This window comes from Montipora foliosa, chromosome 2 (genome assembly GCF_036669935.1).
Source record: "Montipora foliosa isolate CH-2021 chromosome 2, ASM3666993v2, whole genome shotgun sequence".
NCBI lineage: Eukaryota > Metazoa > Cnidaria > Anthozoa > Scleractinia > Acroporidae > Montipora > Montipora foliosa.
In genome coordinates this window covers 34,458,911-34,478,910 of record NC_090870.1, presented here as the reverse complement: position 1 = coordinate 34,478,910, position 20,000 = coordinate 34,458,911, and the positions used below count along the sequence as shown (strand labels likewise).

General features: G+C 38.4%; 1 protein-coding gene across 2 annotated transcripts in view; it reads right to left on the bottom strand.

Moving 5' to 3' along the window:
* Positions 1-20,000, bottom strand: part of LOC137992926 (deleted in malignant brain tumors 1 protein-like) — a 77,541-nt gene that overhangs the window by 48,235 nt on the left and 9,306 nt on the right. For both annotated transcript variants that reach the window (XM_068838507.1, XM_068838508.1), the window contains exons 3-12: positions 18,792-19,071; positions 17,213-17,499; positions 16,479-16,637; positions 15,133-15,176; positions 14,523-14,623; positions 13,104-13,428; positions 12,203-12,289; positions 11,318-11,350; positions 10,648-10,680; positions 9,978-10,010 (exon numbers count right to left, since the gene is read on the bottom strand). In XM_068838507.1, the coding sequence (XP_068694608.1) occupies positions 9,978-10,010; positions 10,648-10,680; positions 11,318-11,350; positions 12,203-12,289; positions 13,104-13,428; positions 14,523-14,623; positions 15,133-15,176; positions 16,479-16,637; positions 17,213-17,499; positions 18,792-19,071 (1,382 nt within the window). The remainder of the gene's footprint in view (positions 1-9,977; positions 10,011-10,647; positions 10,681-11,317; positions 11,351-12,202; positions 12,290-13,103; positions 13,429-14,522; positions 14,624-15,132; positions 15,177-16,478; positions 16,638-17,212; positions 17,500-18,791; positions 19,072-20,000) is intronic.

The following is a 20,000-nucleotide window of genomic DNA, read 5'->3' as shown; positions in this document are numbered from 1 at the left end:
GAGAATGGTAATTCATGAGATTCAAATTAAAATCACCCAACAAGTAGGACAACTTATTTTCTTTTCCAATTTTAGCCAAAAGAGAACTAAAATTTTGAACAAATTTATTAACGTTAGAGTCTGGCGGTCTATAGATGACACCAATAATTATATTTTTTGATAAAGGCCGGCGGATTTCAATGAACAAAGACTCAGTGGAAGGTGATGATATGTCAGTGATAGCCAAATCTGGACGAAGCTTAAATTCTAGATCATTGTCAACATACATTCCAACACCTCCACCAATTCTATTGGGACGGGGGTTGTGAATAAAATCATAGCCGTCAATGCAACTGCCAAAAACAAAAAATTCAATCTAGGATACAGAAGTTTTAAAATCAGAAACTGTTATAACATGATATAGATTACGTTATAACAGATTTTGACAGGACTAACTAATTCAGTCTGAGTTTAGGTTGTATAAATTATCACTTAATGAGCATGACGGATTTAAAGAAGAATTTCTTGAAGTGTATCTATAGCACGAGGTAAGTTTATTTCAACCGTTTAGTGTAGTCAGTTCATGTTTGCACATTACAACGAATTACATTGTTGCTAAATTTTGGATTATTATGTGGCTTGTTTCCTTTTACACCTTTTCATGTTGTTGTCATTGTTCCTTCGTCTTTCTGCATCGTTTATTCTTGAGATGATGATTTACACTTTGCCCATTCAGCTGTAGCTCGATTTAATAAAGTTACGCACAAAGATTTTGCAGAGAGTATTTGTTTTAGCGAGGGTTGGGGAGGTGCTTGTTGATGAGGTGGAGGAACCTTTTTCCCAATTTGCTTTTTACGTTTATATTGTATGGTGGTTTAACTTGAGAGTGAAATATCATTTTTTTAACGCTTTTTGCGTGGTTGTGTATCGCACTGTATTTCGTTGTGCGAAAGCTTATACTTGTAACCCCTTTTGTTACGATAATTTAGCTGGTGTCAAGACCGTTGATGGTTGATTCGGCCATGTTCTTTGGGGTGAGATGGTGGAGGCGGGAAAGATCATATTGGTGGCGCCTGCACCCATTCTTGGAGTGGAAAAGTCTATAATGTTAGAAAGATCATTGCTGAATATGAATAAAAAATAATAGTAGACAGAAAATACAGCACTTAAGAACTCAACGCTTGATGAAAACCACCTGGGATTTGAGAGAAAAGAAGCAAAACTTTCTATGTTGTACACGAGTACTTCACTATTGATATTGCTCACGTTGGATCAACGGAAGATAATGATCGACCGCACCGAAGGTCTTCTTGAGATCGGGAAACACAACTCCACTTATCAATCTTTTGTCAGTAAAAGGTTAGTTACGTCTAGAAGCACAGTTATATCGTAGAATGGAGAGATCTGATCACTGACTGGCGTGGATCTAAAATAGTCATTGTCAGGCGCGTAGCGTGGTCATTTTTTCAAGTACGCACAAGTACATATGATCTAGAAACCTAAGTAAACTAAGCGAAAAATACTGCGTTCTTTATTTCTTGTTCGAAATAGTTGTGTTAATACAAGCAAAGAACAAAGCGTCTTGCCCTTATTTTGAGCAAACTTGGCGCAAACAAAACATTGTTTTGGTGGGGTGACTGGAATTGTCAACAACGTTCTCGGAACGTCGCTCCTTTGCAACTTCGCCTCTTTGTTGCACGCTGACCAAACAACACTGTATTGTTTAGTGTAAAAAACTAAGTGAGAACATGGTATAGCTTTTGTTTTAGTTTTTAGAATTTAATCAAAGTGGTGTTTTCATAAGGAAATCTTGGTTGGGTACAAGTAAAATGTTAAAAATAGAAACAATTGCTTAAAATTTCAAACTTTTCTGGTCACTTCAAGTACGTACGTGCGTATTTGCGTATAGGACGCTACGCGCCTGAAATTTGTGCTGAAGTAATCATTCGGCTGATCATACGCAACCTTATAAAAATCTTTGCTTTAATCCACAAAGCTGAGATGGGTGTAAAATTGTTAGAACTGCTTTGTTGATCTGTGTTAAAAAGAGTTGACAGGCCTACACGACTCCCTTGTACGTGGTCTGGTTTCTGTTGCCTTTGTCATAATTTTGCTCTCTTGAGTACATATTTGAATGGATGCCTCTTTTAGGCGGCTCCTGTAGTATTCATTTAGCAATGGTTTTTGCCCTATGAGGCTTTACATTTGAATCTCTATACTGCTGTGTGATACGTTTTCTTCCAAGAAAATAGTTGGTCTCGAAAGTAATGTTTTTAGTTTCTTGGTGTTGATTTTCTCAGCAGTAATGTGAATGTGACCTTATGGCGTCTCGCTTTTGGGCCAATTTAATTCTAGGCTCGACTAGCTTCACTAGCTTCCAGTTATCATAAAACTGTACACCAGTTTAAACGGAAATAATTGAAAAGTTGAGGTTGTGGTCTAAATTTAATCGGTGCTGTTAGCTTGACTATTTTGTTCGAGATTCTGTCCGGCTGCTTTTGCCATATTGGCTTTTAGAAAGGAATTCAAAAGTATCATCGAAGGATTGATCTCAATGAGCTGGCGCTTTAGTTGTTTTTGTTGAAATAATATGCAATGTCGTTGGCATTAATCCATGCAGGCTTTAGAAGATGGTTCCCGGAGTCCACTAAACTTAATAACAGCAGACGTCGTACTCATAAGGTTGTTCAAGGTCTTCTAGTACTCTTCATGCTCAGGATTATTATTTACCTCATGGCTATTTGTTCGCTTTGTTCGCTTGATACCATAATGTAATCATGTAATGTAATCTTGAGAGAATAGTCAACTCTAGTGCATGCTCAGGAAAACCTACCAATAATACGAAGCCAGAAACTTCAAGAGCCTGGATGGATTTTATTTTCAAATCAGATTTGTGGAAAAATGGAAAAACACCTTTTCGTTAGTCTTTAAAAACGGTCTTAAGCGGTCTTTAAAAACGGTCTTAACGGTCTTATTGCGATTTTCATAATTCTGCCGAATCTTACCTTGGCTTCCATCCATCAAATTTCCGAACATAGGCGGGAAGATCGACTCCGCCTCCGGAAAGTGAATTGGAGTATTTTTTCAGTTCACTCCTCGAACTCCATTATGATGTGTTTTTAGAAATTCTTCAGTAAAGAGATTCATACAGATTCCATCGCTTTCCATTGGCGTCGAGCTTGAATATACGAATGTACCGTGGGAACCAAAGATGCTGATTGGTGGGTTAATCACGTATCAATTGATTTCGTCATCTGTGGTTGGCATCGGAAGTTTGATTGATGGAAGCCAAAACGTAGTTTGGCCGTTAGCGCTTGAAGATGAATTCGGAATCCGCTGAATTATGAAAAACGCAGTAAAAGACCGTGACAGCCTAACGAGCCCACGCGTTGTTTAAATTCTGAACTCTAGTAACAAATACTTAATAAGGATTTTCGGCGAATGACAAACAGGTGAAATTGGGACCAGAAAGCAATTGTATCTCTTATGAAAAGGGGAGAAATTACTCCAATATGGTAGTTAGACAGACAGACAGAAGGACGGACAAACGGGCTCGTAGTTCCCGGTGTTGTGGTGTGTCTTCTGTTGAGTATCATGGTTGGGAGGGGCCACAGTAATTGGCGCAAGCTGTTGTGGCGCTCTGCCAGCTTGACTGGCAAAGTCTGTAAATCAAATCAACGGAACGTTTATAAAATCTACTGAACTGCCATGAATCTGTTGCAATAAAAATAACTTTTATCAATAAATTTTATGCGTAGCAGTTTCGTTTTTATTCGCATTATTTCCATTTCTTGATGGGCTAAATAGTGTGAATTTAAATGGCGGATGAAGGCGACAAATTTCGAAGAAATTTGTTTATAAACATAATTTCGTTCGGTTTAAACTTATTCTGTAGTAAGAGTGGAGGTTTAATACCTCATTAAAGGGAACATTTAAACTGTATTAATCAAACACCTATCAGTGGCTGGTATAGCGGGGGATGCAGCATTATATCTGTGGCCAAGTTTGAGGCTGAGAGAGAGAGAGAGAGAGAGAGAGAGAGAGAGAGAGAGAGAGAGAGAGAGAGCAGATTACAAAATTTCGAGCGTAACTCACGTCTCATCTTTATTCAGGAGATTTAAAAAGAGCTCCATTATATTGCAGTTTCTGTTAGTCGGATTGAGTCTTACGCTTTTTAATCAATATAAGTAACTTCGTACAATTTAGGAAGTCTATCCCTATGCATAGCTTTATCACGAAACGGATGTGAAACGAATAAAGCGTTATGTGACCTTTGCAAAAGCAGGAATTCGAAAAGAATAGAATCAGATAAATTTAATAGTCTTTTGGTACATTATTTTGAGGCCTTCACTCACGGATACATGCGAGCGCATTCGACAATATCGAGGATCCCGAATTTACCTTTATCATCTCGTGCATTGCGGGTGCATGGCCATGCTTTGCCTCCCAAAAGAGTTCCGTTCTTTCTATGTGCCTTTGTTGCCGGCAAAATGCGGTCTCAGATTGAACCCGTTTTTACCTAGGTTTAATTTGTGATTCGCATTTGAATTCGAAGTTAAATGTGTACTCCGCAAAGTAAAGAGAACGGAGCCTTAATTATTATCATAAGCATAAATTAAGGCTAAAGAACGTTGGGCTTAGGATAAGTTACTTTTTATTGATTTAGGGTTTTTGGCACGCATATTCATGGTAAGCGCACTCGGGTGGAAATTCAGGGCCCTTGTTTAATGTTTCAGGTTAAGAAGGCCCGTCTTCTTACTGTAATTTTATGCTGTATAGGTTACAGCGAAAACGAAACTCGACAAAGTACCTTTTAAACCGGCCAGGGCAACCAAGAACAAATTCGACTACATTTTGGTGGGCTTTATACAATGATTTATTCATAACAAGTATTTACGGCAATTGAAAGTGTTTTGAGCGTCACTATTTCGATTGTATATATTATGATGGAAACACACATTATGTCTGGGCTGCCTCTGAATTTGGTGACTACTTTTTCTCAGTTGCCGTTTTCTTCGAGGTCAATGATTATACCAAAAATCGTATTTGGGTTAGGTGGAGTAGTCTTTTCTGTTGGTTGTAAAATAGTCATCGTCTTTGAAAATTCGTTGGCTTTGTCTGATAAGTTTCATCAGTGCACTGAGTTTGATGATCCATAAATTTCATACTCAGTTATTCGTTTTGTTAAGCAGGATTGTGAAGGTTTCGTTGATGGTGACTGATCATTCCGTTTCGGTTTTTACGCTACTGTATTTCCCTTTTTTACATGTAGTGTTATGTCCTCGTCCGGTGGTCTGTTGCTTTCTCTGTCATTCTCTGATTCTGCTTGCTTTGTTCCTTTCATTTCATTTCTCGTTGTTTTACCTCCCTCTCGTGCTTGGTCTTTTGCTTGAGTTTCATCACATTCCGTGTTTGGTTTCTTACCAAATACTTCATAACAGGGAGTTTTCCCTATGTTTTTATGAAAGGATTTTTAGTTCTTGTATGCTGCCTCATGCACAACTTTACGTCACTTAGATGCTTGAGGGCTCTTTCCATGGAGAGTATTTGCTATGTTCATTTTGACCGTGGTGTTGTTTTGTTCCAGTTGCACTTGATACCTTCCTAGGTGTACCCTGTACAAATTGTACGTTGTTCATGGTACAGAAATTTAGTGTGTTGTTCTTCCTTAATTCTCCTCCGTTGTGGGAATGCAGCGTTTTTTGAAATCCAAACATGTGAAACAGTTTCTCTGACTCAGTGCCCACCTGAGTACCCATGTGTTTTTCTGTGAGGAAAATCATCCAGAAATGCTTTGTAAAGTGATCATTTTCAACAAAAATAAATTTCCGCCAATTTTTTTCCCCAAACTATTCACACAAAATACTATTTCTCGCTAATCATTGCATCTTTTATGTCCAAATAACCACTCAAAATGAGGATTTTCTGACGATCTAAACGTTGATATTTTTTCATAATTTAACTTTCTCTGTCAAAATTTGGACAAAAATCAAAACACAAAAATAGCAACCCAAGCAACAAATTTTGTCGCATTTACCACTTCGTCGAATTTTCATGCTTGTCACAGGCATTTTTAGTTCTTGTGAAAAATCTTCCTCTATTCGTTAGCAATCATCCTTTTAAATTTCAGAGAAATCGACCAGTCTGCCAATATTTTACGAGTTTTTTTCAATGGGATGGATGTCAAAAGTCCAAGTTGATGTAATGCATAATCGGGCAAGTGTGGGCGATCAAGTTGCGCGTGGGACGCGTTCTCTATATTTGTCACAAAATATTTCTGAATCGTCAAGTATCACCACAGAAGACAAGAAAATCATTCTAAAAGCTTATTCTACGCGAAAAAAAAGGTTCTGGAGGTAATGTTGAGAGTGGAAATCAAGTTTATGGCCGACGGTCCACCAGACCGCATGGAGTATTTAATTAAGTAGACACAACAGAAAGATGCTAACCTCATTTTGACATAAAAATCCTTTACTATTGCCATTAAAAAAACTGTCCACATGTCTTCGCTACGCTCTAAAGAAGGTCTCTATGTAATTTTTTCGGGGATTCCAACTAAAATTCCTTGAATTCCTTGAATTTCATTCCCTTCGGTGCGGGCCATTTCTGCTCGCTCGATGGCCATTTTCGGAATAGCACATTATGAAGTCAATAAAAACTGACCAGTGATTAGCTAATATCATAAGCATCCGTTCTGCCAAATTTGGAAAGAAACGGAACTCGGTAACGACAATTTTCTACGGATTTTACACGCAGTTGTTTTCGTTTTCCCGACTATCTGGGAGCCTGTAGCGCAAACAAAAGCCGAAAAATGCGTCTGCTCTCCGCAGGCTAGGGAGCCTGGAACAGGCTAGAAAAGGAGGAACTCGTGTTGAAAATGAGTTTTAAATAATTAAGAAGCCAGGCGTGTGTTTGTACTTGTTTTTAACAGTGACATGGTAAGCTTCATGACACGGAGTATCTGCCTGGACTCGATGATTGATTTATTTTTTTTGGTGGTCTATAACACTTCGCTGTTGCTGGTGGAAGCTGCACATTCTATATCAAAAAACAAGTGAACAACCAAATTTATATCTGAACAACGTGTTGTGATGTAAACCTATGTCATGTCTTGTGTCTTCCTCGGTGTACTATGGCAGAACACGAATTAGCAAGCATTTGAAATAGTCTTGTCTTCAGAAGCACAAATCTATTTTGTTCGTGGAGTATTTTTCCGTCATTAGCAGTCTCATGTCTCATTTCTTTTCCATAATCCGGCGTTTTTCTTTCCAGTTGATGTTAACAGAACAAGTGATTTTCGCTGTGACTACGGTTCTCTTTCAGCCATTTATATGCTCTCTCGTAAAAGGAGTCATCCATGTCTTTTTCTCCTTGGCTGGACTCCACTGTCGGCTTTAGAGCTTGATTTCAGTTCTTCAAACTCTGTATAAAACGTTTCCAAATCAGTGCATGGATTCGCTATGTTTTGAAGTAAGACTGTATGTGGAGAAGTGAAAATCAGAGTGAGAGCTTATATGGGAATATGGTTCTGCTGACTTTCTATCAATACAACTGGCTTTAAAGGCCGATGGTCTTTCTACAGGCGAGTTATATGGTAGATGAAAGGAGATATGAGGTGTTAGCGATCTCACAGTCTTAACTCAATTCGAGCATTAGTAACGCTGAAGTGGAGACCTGTGTTTCCATTAGCCATCAAGGAGTCTGAGGTCATGAGATTGCTGGTGAAAATAGGCCTATCTCGCTACTATCCACGCTCTCGAAAATTTGCGAGCGCACAATATGCGAGAAGCAAAAACTTACAGTGCACCATTCTACTGAAACCCTCATGCCGGACTTCATTTTGGAAGCGATGGATAAGAAGAAAGTAACAGCATTAGTGCTCTTTGATTTGTCAAAGGCTTTCGACAGCTTTGAGCATAGTATCCTTGTGTGGAATCTTCGAGGTTTGGGACTCCCCAAGGGTGCCACTAAGTGGTTCAAAAGTTATTTGACCGGTAGACTTCAGTCAGTTACAATTGAATTTGTATCATCACAATTGCGTATTGTGCCACATGGCGTCCCACAAAGCTCATTTCTGGTAACTGCACCCTTAACATATACATTGATGATTTGCCATCTGTCCCAAACGCTGGCTCGCTTTCGTGCTGTGTAGATGACTTGCACTTGTTTATTTTATTCCCTCAGGCTGTTCGAGACTCCAATGCGGCTGAGGTTCAGCTAACAGAGGATTTACGGGAGATGGCTACCTACCTGGTTCTGTCGAAACAGCTTACCCATTAACCCGGACGAGACCAAGCTGCTTTTTACTGGGAACACCACATATGCTTTCAAGGATGTCTCAGGGCTTTAACATCACCCTTCGTAGAAAGACGACAACGCCAACAAAATGAGAAAAGAGCCTGGGAATTAACTTGGATGCAAGTTTGACATTCAATGAACATATCACTGTAGTAGTTTCCAAATATACAAGAAGTCTGTCAATCAATGATCGTAATTTACATCTGCTTGATAAGTCCACGCTAGTGTCTGTATTGAACACACTCGTTTTTAGTAAGCTTTTCTATTCATCATCTGTGTGGGCAAACACTTCAAAGAGAAACATTTTGTGTGTTCAAGCAGTGCAGAATTTGCAGCCACATTGCGTAGGGAAATACAATCATAATAAGCCATCTATAAAGCAACTGGAATGGTTACCAGTACTGAGTTACAGTACTGTCTACAGTTAGATATAGCTCTTTGGCATTACAAAGCTTTTGCTTTCATGTCCAAATAGGATGAGTCATTGCCGCTATCAATTACGCATGCTCACTAGCTCGCTATTTTGAGCACCCTGGCATGGCTTAGTTGTACCACATGTTTGGGACATTTGGGGTGACCTTTTAAGGTTAACCTCCATCCTAGTCATCAGCACTGCACTGATAAGGTCCAGGATGGGTTTCATTTCTTCATTCTAAAGGACTTGCTCCGCCCCATCTTTATAGTAAGTTTAAGAAAAGGGGCGATACGCACTCTCGTAATACTAGAAATGAGAACAAGTTAGACATTCTTCTGTTTAGATCTACTGCTGGCAAGTGGTCGTTTGTATCTAGAGTAGTCCGTCTTTGGAATGACCTTCCAGAATCTCTAGCTGGAATAGAGAAACACTTTTAAAGCTGACTTAAAGAAGATATTTTCAGAGGCGTTCTTGAATTAGGGACCATGCGATGTTTTTAGTTTTAATGAAGTTTGTAATATTTTGTAGCTGTCTGATTAGATTGTTATTATCAGTTCATATTTGTAAAGTTGTCTGAAAAGCCATTTATGGAGTCAACTAATAAATTCATTCATTCATTCATTCATTCACTCATTCATTCGTTGTGTGAACCAACGAACGAAGAGGGTAATAAGTCTAAATTCCTCTGGTGCCAACGCATGCATAATCTTTTGAATAATTTTTGTTTTGACTGAGGAGACTCTGGGCTTTTTAAAAGATTATTAGACATGTAGGGGGTAACGAGTATATAAATCCAGTGTTGTGCAGTGATTAACAGGCAGTTTAACAATATCGATGGCAGAAAGTCAAGTCACGGTAATTTTTCAGGCAGTTGAGTTGGGTTGGTAAACGGATTTGATTTATGTGGAGCACATATTAAACCTTGGTAAAGTGCAAATCACACATTCTCCTAGGTGAAAACGTGGTTAAGGTGATACCGAATTCAACCTGGAACATATTTATTCTCGTGCCTTGTAAATAACTAACAAAATAGTGACAATTATTTTTATGTTCGTTTTTAAGATATACACTGTATCATGTGAATTTAATATTAAACACTTGCCTCAAGGACTTAAATTTCATCTTGGGTCCAGGCCATAAATAAACATTATAAACATTTCAACTGAAATTATCTTAATATTTTATTTTCTACTGATATCGCAATCCGATGTTAGCAATTTTACCGCTAAATGATTTCTTTGTTATTCTCTTTCTAACCAAACCATTACAAATCACATAGTCTTACCAGACACAGATATCGAACTGGATACTGAAGGTACTGTGGTCAATGCCGCCATCAGGTGAATGGGGATGCATACAATTTTTATGGAATTAGAAAAAAAGAAAGAAAACAAAAAAAATTAGCAATTATTCGTAATTTTCTCAGATACAGAAGGGGAACGCAAGTTAAGTGTTTAAAACATTTGCCTTTTTATTTTCACTTTTACGTTGCAACAATGAGGTTTGAACAGTCGAAACAAAGGATATAGAATTCAAGCTTGAAATACGTTTGGTGGAAGAAATCAGTGAATTAAAAATCTAATGTTCTTTCCAAACACCGATATGGATTTGGACTTTGGAGGTGCTGTGTTCAATGCCGCCATCAGGTGAATGTGGAATGCATAAAATTTATTCTCGTGCCTTGTAAATAACTAAAAAAATAGTGACAATTATTTTTATGTTCGTTTTTAAGATATACACTGTATCATGTGAATTTAATATTAAACACTTGCCTCAAGGACTTAAATTTCATCTTGGGTCCAGGCCATAAATAAACATTATAAACATTCCAACTGAAATTATCTTAATATTTTATTTTCTACTGATATCGCAATCCGATGTTAGCAATTTTACCGCTAAATGATTTCTTTGTTATTCTCTTTCTAACCAAACCATTACAAATCACATAGTCTTACCAGACACAGATATCGAACTGGATACTGAAGGTACTGTGGTCAATGCCGCCATCAGGTGAATGGGGATGCATACAATTTTTATGGAAATAGAAAAAAAGAAAGAAAACAAAAAAAATTAGCAATTATTCGTAATTTTCTCAGATACAGAAGGGGAACGCAAGTTAAGTGTTTAAAACATTTGCCTTTTTATTTTCACTTTTACGTTGCAACAATGAGGTTTGAACAGTCGAAACAAAGGATATAGAATTCAAGCTTGAAATAAGTTTGGAGGAAGAAATCAGTGAATTAAAAATCTAATGTTCTTTCCAAACACCGATATGGATTTGGACTTTGGAGATGCTGTGTTCAATGCCGCCATCAGGTGAATGTGGAATGCATAAAATTTATTCTCGTGCCTTGTAAATAACTAACAAAATAGTGACAATTATTTTTATGTTCGTTTTTAAGATATACACTGTATCATGTGAATTTAATATTAAACACTTGCCTCAAGGACTTAAATTTCATCTTGGGTCCAGGCCATAAATAAACATTATAAACATTTCAACTGAAATTATCTTAATATTTTATTTTCTACTGATATCGCAATCCGATGTTAGCAATTTTACCGCTAAATGATTTCTTTGTTATTCTCTTTCTAACCAAACCATTACAAATCACATAATCTTACCAGACACAGATATCGAACTGGATACTGAAGGTACTGTGGTCAATGCCGCCATCAGGTGAATGGGGATGCATACAATTTTTATGGAAATAGAAAAAGAGAAAGAAAACAAAAAAAATTAGCAATTATTCGTAATTTTCTCAGATACAGAAGGGGAACGCAAGTTAAGTGTTTAAAACATTTGCCTTTTTATTTTCACTTTTACGTTGCAACAATGAGGTTTGAACAGTCGAAACAAAGGATATAGAATTCAAGCTTGAAATATGTTTGGAGGAAGAAATCAGTGAATTAAAAATCTAATGTTCTTTCCAAACACCGATATGGATTAGGACTTTGGAGGTGCTGTGTTCAATGCCGCCATCAGGTGAATGTGGAATGCATAAAATTTCGAAGGAATTAGAGAAAAAAACAGATAAAAAAGAGAACAATTATTCATAATTTACTTGGGTACACAAGCGGAACACCTTTTCTTCCCGCCTTTTACATCGAAACAATGAAGTTTCAACAGTCGCAACAAAAGATATGCAATCCAAATTTGATATAAAATCCAAAACTTTGGATCGAGGAAGAAATGAATTCATTTAATAATAATAATAATAATAATAATAATAATAATAATAATAATAATAATAATAATAATAATAATAATGATAATAATAATAATAATAATAATGGCTTTATTCAGCATTTCCACAAGGTGGCTCTTCATCCTACCAGGCACAGATATGGAACTGGATTGTGCTGTCATCAGGTGAAGGATGGAAAAAATTGTTGTGGAAATAGAAAAAAACACAAAACATTTAACAGATTTCTAATAATTCCAAGTGCAAGTGGAATGCGAGTGGAATACCTTGGAGAGTCTGATAAAAAAAAGTCTACTGAACCTACCGGGTATTGAGGTTAAAGTGGAGGCCATCCCTTGTGGCCACCACGCAAATCTCCTCTTTCTGGACTGGCCGCCACATTCATTCACGTCTGCAGAGAAATCAACAACTTAATGGGTCAAAACAAGATGTACATGAATTGCGCAAGTCGTCGACGAAAAAAAGTAGTCGAGACTTGTCGTAGTGCATTTCCAGTTAATTAGTTTTTTTCCCAGCTGCAAAGTAACGTGTAGATCGCATTCATAAATGGCGGCCAATTAATTACTCTTTTGTCTACGTGCTAATGATCCAACTGGCCACGTTCCAAACCAACGTTCTTATTCTGTCCATGTAAACGAGGCTAACTATTTATTGGCCGCCATTTAAAAATACCGTCTATGGCAAAGCTGGTTGCAATTGATGCAATTTATCCAACATACTAGGTACGGTAATAGCGGAGCATCATAGTTAAAAAAGTATGGTAATCCATCTGTGCGACAAAATTTGGTTTTGATCACCGTACGACCGCACGCACTTCCTTCCCTCCATGTATGCCAATGTGATCAAGAATCAAATATCTTTATTTAGCTCATTATAAAATAAGGTAATTACGTTACATCATAGTTTTATTTTTAGTAAAATAATAACATAAGTCAATTAATAGTAAAATGCGAGCTGGGAAGCTAAGTTACCCTATTGGTTTTCTTGTTATTTCCCATAAGACCAGTATCACGTGACCATATCGCGAGCTCAAATTTAGAGTTCATCGTTGTCTGCTGTTTTTTGAAGTTGACCGCTGACCAGGTACTGTTTTTTCGATTGGATCACAGGCTTAAGCCAAGTTAACGTATTGAAAGAATAAATAACCCAAGAGCTACGCATTTAGGGTTGGCTTAATCTATATATTACTAGCAAACATCACATACCAACGCAATTTGTGTAGTCTGGAGGTTCAAGATAGTACCCACTGGGACAAACTCCATTCACGTTAAACACCCAGTCATGTACAGATAATATGCCTGGTGTTGGTGGTCCATCAAAGGAACAACCCAGCCCAACCACTGCACCACGATCCATTAAGATGGCGTAAGAACCGGTCATGCTCAGTGCAGCTTTCGGAAAAGCAAAGAACAACCCCGTCCCATTACTGCTGATTCTCACGTGGTGCGACAGTGTGTCCACTTTGTAAACAGTGTTCTCACTTGGAAGCAAGACGAGTGTTATGTAAGAAGAAACGCGAGGCTTTTTTATCTGTATAAAAGAAGATGAAATCAATTATTTGGCGCAACGTGATTACCATACGTAAGATCCTTTCGTGTTTTCTTTTCTTGTTTTAACTTTGTTACGAGTCTCTTGTAGCACAGAAGCAGTAAGTTCACACTGGTTTGAGATGGAGGTTGGTAGATTCGACTCCTAGTCAGGGATACTTAGATTTCTTTCAATCGTGCCTACGTCATCACCGATTAACGATTTTATTCATATAGGAATACTTTAAACGTAATATTGCGATGATCAATCCCATTTACACTACAGGAAAAATAATGAGGCAAGGATGAAAATCGGCAAGAGTAGGAAACATTCTGGTAAGGCATGCAAGGGTTGTTTACACATATACTTTTTAATCCTTCCTATGTTTGTTTTTGTCAAGGATATTATGCTCCAGGCAAGGCTTAGAGTTGTAACAGAGCATGCGCATTTTGCTATTTCAACATTGTATCCGGTCTGTTGGTGTTCCTAACCTCCTTGCTAAGGAAAACAAACCAAACTGAAGAGGAACGAACGGCGACAACGTGGAATAAAGAAACAGAAAAGCAAGGAATTGAGTAGGAAATAGCGTTTAATGAGATACCGCGACCGCCGAAGAAAAACTCTGTTGCTTCTCATGCTTGCGAAGGCGGTACTGGTTTCCTCAGCCCAAAAGTCCATTAACTTTCCTTTCTCCTCGTCAGTCCACTTGTGTTTCTCCGCTATTTTGAACCTACTACCACTTCTGATCGTGCATTTCAGAGCTGTGGCATGCGCAGAATGATAGAAAATAGGCAAGCAGGAATGTTTACACGTTCTTTTAAAAGGGGAAGGTGCCGGTTTTCGTCCTTGCCTTACCGATTTCTTGAAAAAGGGGTCAACCTGTAAGCATGGTCCTAAAACCGAAAATTAAATTGGCACGGTAGGGCAGCCGTTGATGGTTTACACTACGAAATCTACCCTTGCCTTGTCTAAAGTAAAAACTACCCTTGCCGGCTTTCATCCTTGCTTTGCCGTTTTTTCCTGTAGAGTAAATGGGGTTCAAGTCTTCAAAACAGCAGCATTTATGAAAGAAACAGATTGTAATTGAAAATTCATACCGATCTGTCAAACTGAATACCCAGCGATGTTAAACCTGGTCCAATTTCACTTTTTGGATGCATTGGCCATTGGGTCCCAAAGACAACCCGTGGTGTGTTACCTGAAATGAAGGATACTTCTTACCTCAGGTATGTTCAAAACGTCGTTAGAGTCATTTCGGTGTGAACAATGTATTGAGGGAGAAGGTCTGTTTTTAAAACAACTCTAAATTTGGCAAATGTTTCGGAGTAAAAATAGAAAACAAAAAAGTGATAAAATTACTCCGTACTTAAATAAAGAAATATCTTGCTGGGAGTAAGTTGGATTATTCTTAAATCAGAAACTAATCCACCAGGCCTACACACCTGTTTTTGTCTTGCACTTAAAGTAAGATTTGTTTCCATGGGAAAAGATGGTCAATTGCAAGAAAGCAAAGAGAACTTCATTACTATTGCCCTTTCCCTGTAATTCAAAACTTTCACTCCCATCTGTGATCTAGCCTCTGCCCTCTTTTAAACACTGAAGAGCTTAGACTTTCAAAAGATTACTAACGAGATGTTCAGTTTCACTGTATTTCACACAGTTAACAGAGATCAGTGGCGTAAGTCAATTAGAAAGGCTCATACTCACTTAATCCAACAAGAATTGTGATGCAACGCCATTCACTTTCCGATCTGTCATAGGGATAAGAAATATTAGCACACCATACGCACTACTGTGACTCAATGACCTCTATGTTGTATCCATTGATTTCGTTTTCAAGTTTATGTTAATTCATGCTGCTTGGTATTGCCTTTTAAGATTACTATTGTCTTATCTAATAGAAAGTTCGATAATTGTCTGTGCTCTGAAGAGAGATCAGTGATTACTTTAAAAACTGGACCGCGCAGAATGCCCATTGTTCTCGCGGCATATAATACAATACAAAACATACTTAACTGACCACTCCCCGTTTGGGCTTTTTAGGGCTAATGAAACGACAGAAAAGAACAACAACAACAACAACAACAACAACTGTTAAGAATCCCAACTGGTCAGTTGGCTATTTACAAATGCAGCCAGGAAATTGAACCAGGGAATACCAGGATCAGAACGGGTCTTGACGCCCGGGATCTCTCGATCATAAGGCAAGCGCCCTAACCACTGGGCCACATTGCTTCCTACATAAGTGGAACTCCGTGCGCGCGTGGAGCACCATGGTTAAGAAAATATGGTAAACCATCAATGCAAGAAATCTTGGTTTTAGCACTGAGGTCATCATGCGACCGTCCGTCCGTAAGAAAGTCTACCCCTTCATGTATGCCAATGTGACCAGTATCACACAAAAATGGCCGCCTTAGTGAAGGGCTTTGTGTGGTTCGTATGCGCGTACCCTGCTAACAGAGGCTTTTTCTTGTTTCTTTGTGTTGTATTCTCGTCGATTTTGCTTGTCCGTTGTCAATTTGTACAATTTTTACAGTCTTTCTCGCTCTCTTTCCCAGCAAAAAAAACCGCCAGCCATGAAACCTATTTTTTTCTTCCTTTGCGCACGCTATCGCTAACTTCAACTTTTTTCGGTATTCAAAAACTTCATTTTTCAGTGAGTGCTCAAACGTTAACCCCGTTTCCTCAGTGTCTAGTCCGACTGATTGGATATGTTATCAGTTGGTTAAGCACAGAGAAGTAATCTGTATTAAGGTAATGGTTTCTTATGGATCGAAATATGGAAAGATGGTTTCGTGGCAGAGGTAGTTCTCGCGGACAAAGAATATAGTAGCAATTACGACAGTCGTAAAAAGACAAGCACACCGAAACTGAGCGACAAGGTGAAACATCTCATTCTGCGAGTAGAGTATCAAAGTGACATGCACGCCGTTACGTTCGCTATATGCAAATGACGACTCCAGGGAATGACCAAGCATGGTTGAAAACTAATTTTTCCTACTTAAATGTCATTGGAATTGCGGCATCAATTGTGTATGCCTTACAAAACATACCCCTCGGAGTCCACTGCCTTAAAGCAAAACAACTGCTGTCCAACTTGATACTGGCTGGGATACCATGTGATGTTGCGATAGTAGATCCCTTGAGATGCATTGTACTGCAAAGGCATCAATTGCATTCCAATTGGGCAAGAAGTGACTATCTCCTTCACGCTGAATTAAAAAGTCGACGGATAACTGATTCAATTACAAGTTTTGGTTAATAATCAGAATTCTGCAGAGTGTGGGGAATAAAAACGTAATCGTGACAGGTTACAAATGTCGGACAACAAGGCCCTCATGATAGCTTCAAAAAACACGAACAGAAACTTAGGAAAAACTGGAAGAGTTGGAAATGAGTGAAAAAGCGAGGAGAGTTTCCATTCAGTTTTTTTTTAATGACAGCCTTGACACAATCGATAGCTTTTTAAGACTATAAAGTAATTATGAATGGAAAGTAAACTGCTTGAAAGAAAGTTGGGATCCCGATTATTCGACGATCTTCACACGGTAAACTGAGGAGAATAACTGCTTCAATACTCTTAGTGAAGCGAGTATTTCGAACTTTTTTTGTTCATTTTAATTGCTTTCGCAAGACTATCGAGAAGTTTCACGGCTTCAACAAGGAATTGTCCTCGCGCCAGATGATTGTGGAGAATTAGATTAATCACACCACGTCCATTGCTATAATCAACTGAGAATTACACGTATCAACAAACAGACTCTTCGCTAAAAAAATAATAGCTTACTGCCTTGACAAATATTGAAGCTTGACTTCGATGACTGCCCTATAAGCTGAACCAATCTGAACCTCGGTGCATTCGCCATCGCTCGGGGTAGACTCTGTGAATATAGGTACATCGACACAGGAGCCATTTTGCTCAGTAATTTTCACAAGAAACTGAAGCCCTACAGAGCTGAATGGAGCGACGCTGTCAAAGTCAGTGGTCCCGGCTGGAAAGTCTTCTATAGTTATGGCCACTGCGTAAGTACCAACCGTTCCATTGTTTCCATTATACCGAAGCTCACAAGTTCTCTATGGAACGAAATCCAAAAGAATGTTTATTTTTCTATTTCGAATTCGGTGCCATTAAGACGAATAAGAGGGTTAAAAGGACAAAAATTATTGTTCTTGTTTAGAGGAAAATAGACTGATTTTACGGCACAACAGGACGATAAAAATGAGACGTCAGGAATCGATATTGCATTTATGTTTCTTTGAAAATCATGAATGGTTACATGGATGCTCCAGGTCCTAAATTTTGACCTGCGTGGACATCTTCCTGGCCGGCCTCTCTAACCCATATTGATAAGCCACACTGTAAGGGACACAACGTACCCTGTGCTACGGGAGCCTTAGTTGGCCAGATCTCGATAAGGGATCATTTGTTAACATATACGGATGTCCTCAAAGAGCAGAAAAGTCTGAAATCACAGGGTGAGGGTGGAAAGTGTTGGATAGCGTGATCCCGCTACATTTTTCAACATGTAAAACATGTCATACATAAAACCACGCTACATTTTTCAACATTTCAACTGTCCTGAGGGTTAGTGAACATCTCGTTTCAATAGATTAGTTTCGTATCCTTACTCCCGGCTAAACGTTGTAACATTGTTAGTAGAACACGTCCCAACATTCTTTTTATAAGAACGGTTCTAACAATGGTGGATACGCATATAACATTGTTGGAATCACGCCACTTTCTTGGTCACTTTAGTCCCCCTCCGCCATTTTGGATTACTCATGGCTCTCGGATTGGAGACTGGGCCCTTAACTCTGATTGGTCTTTGCATCATTGTTGAAAGGGCAGCTACTCGCTAAAACATTTCTTGTATGTTGGAGAATATGTTTGATCGAAATCAAAACATTCTTCCAAGAAAAAATGTTGAGCATACGTCCTCTATCATGCATACTACACGTTCTGACATTATTGATCCAACAAATGTTTTATAGCAATGTTTGAACGTGTGGCCGGGGCTTTACAGTTGGACTGGATCAAGCATGAAATGGAGGCTAGAGTGGGGTCTCCATTCAACACTAGTTATGCAGCGGTGAGAATCCAAAACTGGCCTATTAAAAGAACATTTTTGTACATAACCTTACTCATTCGCTAACTTTGTTTACTTAAAAATGAAAGATGTCTTAGACTTTCGAACTCAGCAGAACTCTGTTGACAGTAACAAATTTAAAAGAATGGTGCTTGACCCTGTGGTTTTTCTAGAGTTCCAAAAGCGACAGCGACTACAGCAAAGCTAATTTTTCTCGAAAATGTAACTTTGCGCTTTCTCAAACTTGATATTTGCTATGAAAGTTAATAGGACATTTACCTCATCAAGCTTGCTATGAGGAAAACTGTCGTTGTACCTGGAAGACTCCGAATAGGTTGCCCATCGGCATTTCACTATATCGTTATCTGGGTCTTCCACTGGGATTCGGAATGACTGGGGACAACCTTCTTTAAACCTAACAATTGCAGGGCTTTTTGAAACAGGAGACGAGTTTATTTTTCCGGTATCCGACCGTCTAGTAAGATTGACGGTTGTTGATACAAGCCAGTTTCCATCAGGATATTTGACCAGTGATGAAATCCAGCAGCATCCTTGGTAGCTGGAGAAGAGAACGAATGTTGACGTTATGGCAATATAGTGAGAAAACGCTTCAAAACTATTCTTCAGAAAGTTTAAAGGAGATGTAGAGATTCGTGATACGGCAATGGTGCCGTTTTACTGATGCCAATCCTGATCTATCTTTCTTTTCTATGAACTACTCTGAGTTGTTGCGCTGTAGAAAATTTTCCACTTAAAATGGTTTTCAATGTAGCTTGTCTTAAAAAGAAATCACGATAGGCTACATTTAAAAATTATTCGCCAAAGGCGAGGTGAATAGTGCGAAATAAAAACCGAGACGACTGAAGCTGATATTCAAAGAAGCCTGACTGAGGTGAATAATTACATAGGTTATTATTTGAAAAATATGTATTTTCTTTAAAGTGCACCTAACCCCAAAATATTTTTTTCGCTCAAATGAATCTTTGCAACTGTTCGAAACGCATTGCGGCCATTTTTTCATTTTTCTAACAAATCCTGGCATTTTATAGGCTACGAAAGTTGCGAAAATCCAAGCATCTTTTGTTCATGACCGAGTCCGAAGGGGAGTGGGTCTATTCCTGATTTGACGTCACAAACTGATTTACATTGCATTAACTCTTTGTAAAAAGGCAGGCAAAGTAGATTGTGACGTCAAACCAGGAATAGACCCACTCCCCTTCTGACTCGGTCGTGAACAAAAGATGCTTGGATTTTCGCAACTTTCGAAGCCTATAAAATGCCAGGATTTGTTAGAAAAATGAAAAAATGGCCGCAATGCGTTTCGAACAGTTGCAAAGATTCATTTTAGCAAAAAAAATATTTTGGGGTTAGGTGCACTTTAATTTTATGAAACAATTACTTTCTTCGTCTGTCATCTGGTAAAAACTGCTTGCGGTCATTTAAAAAGAAATCGCTTAGGTGATTATCGCGTAATATAATCGCCTTTGT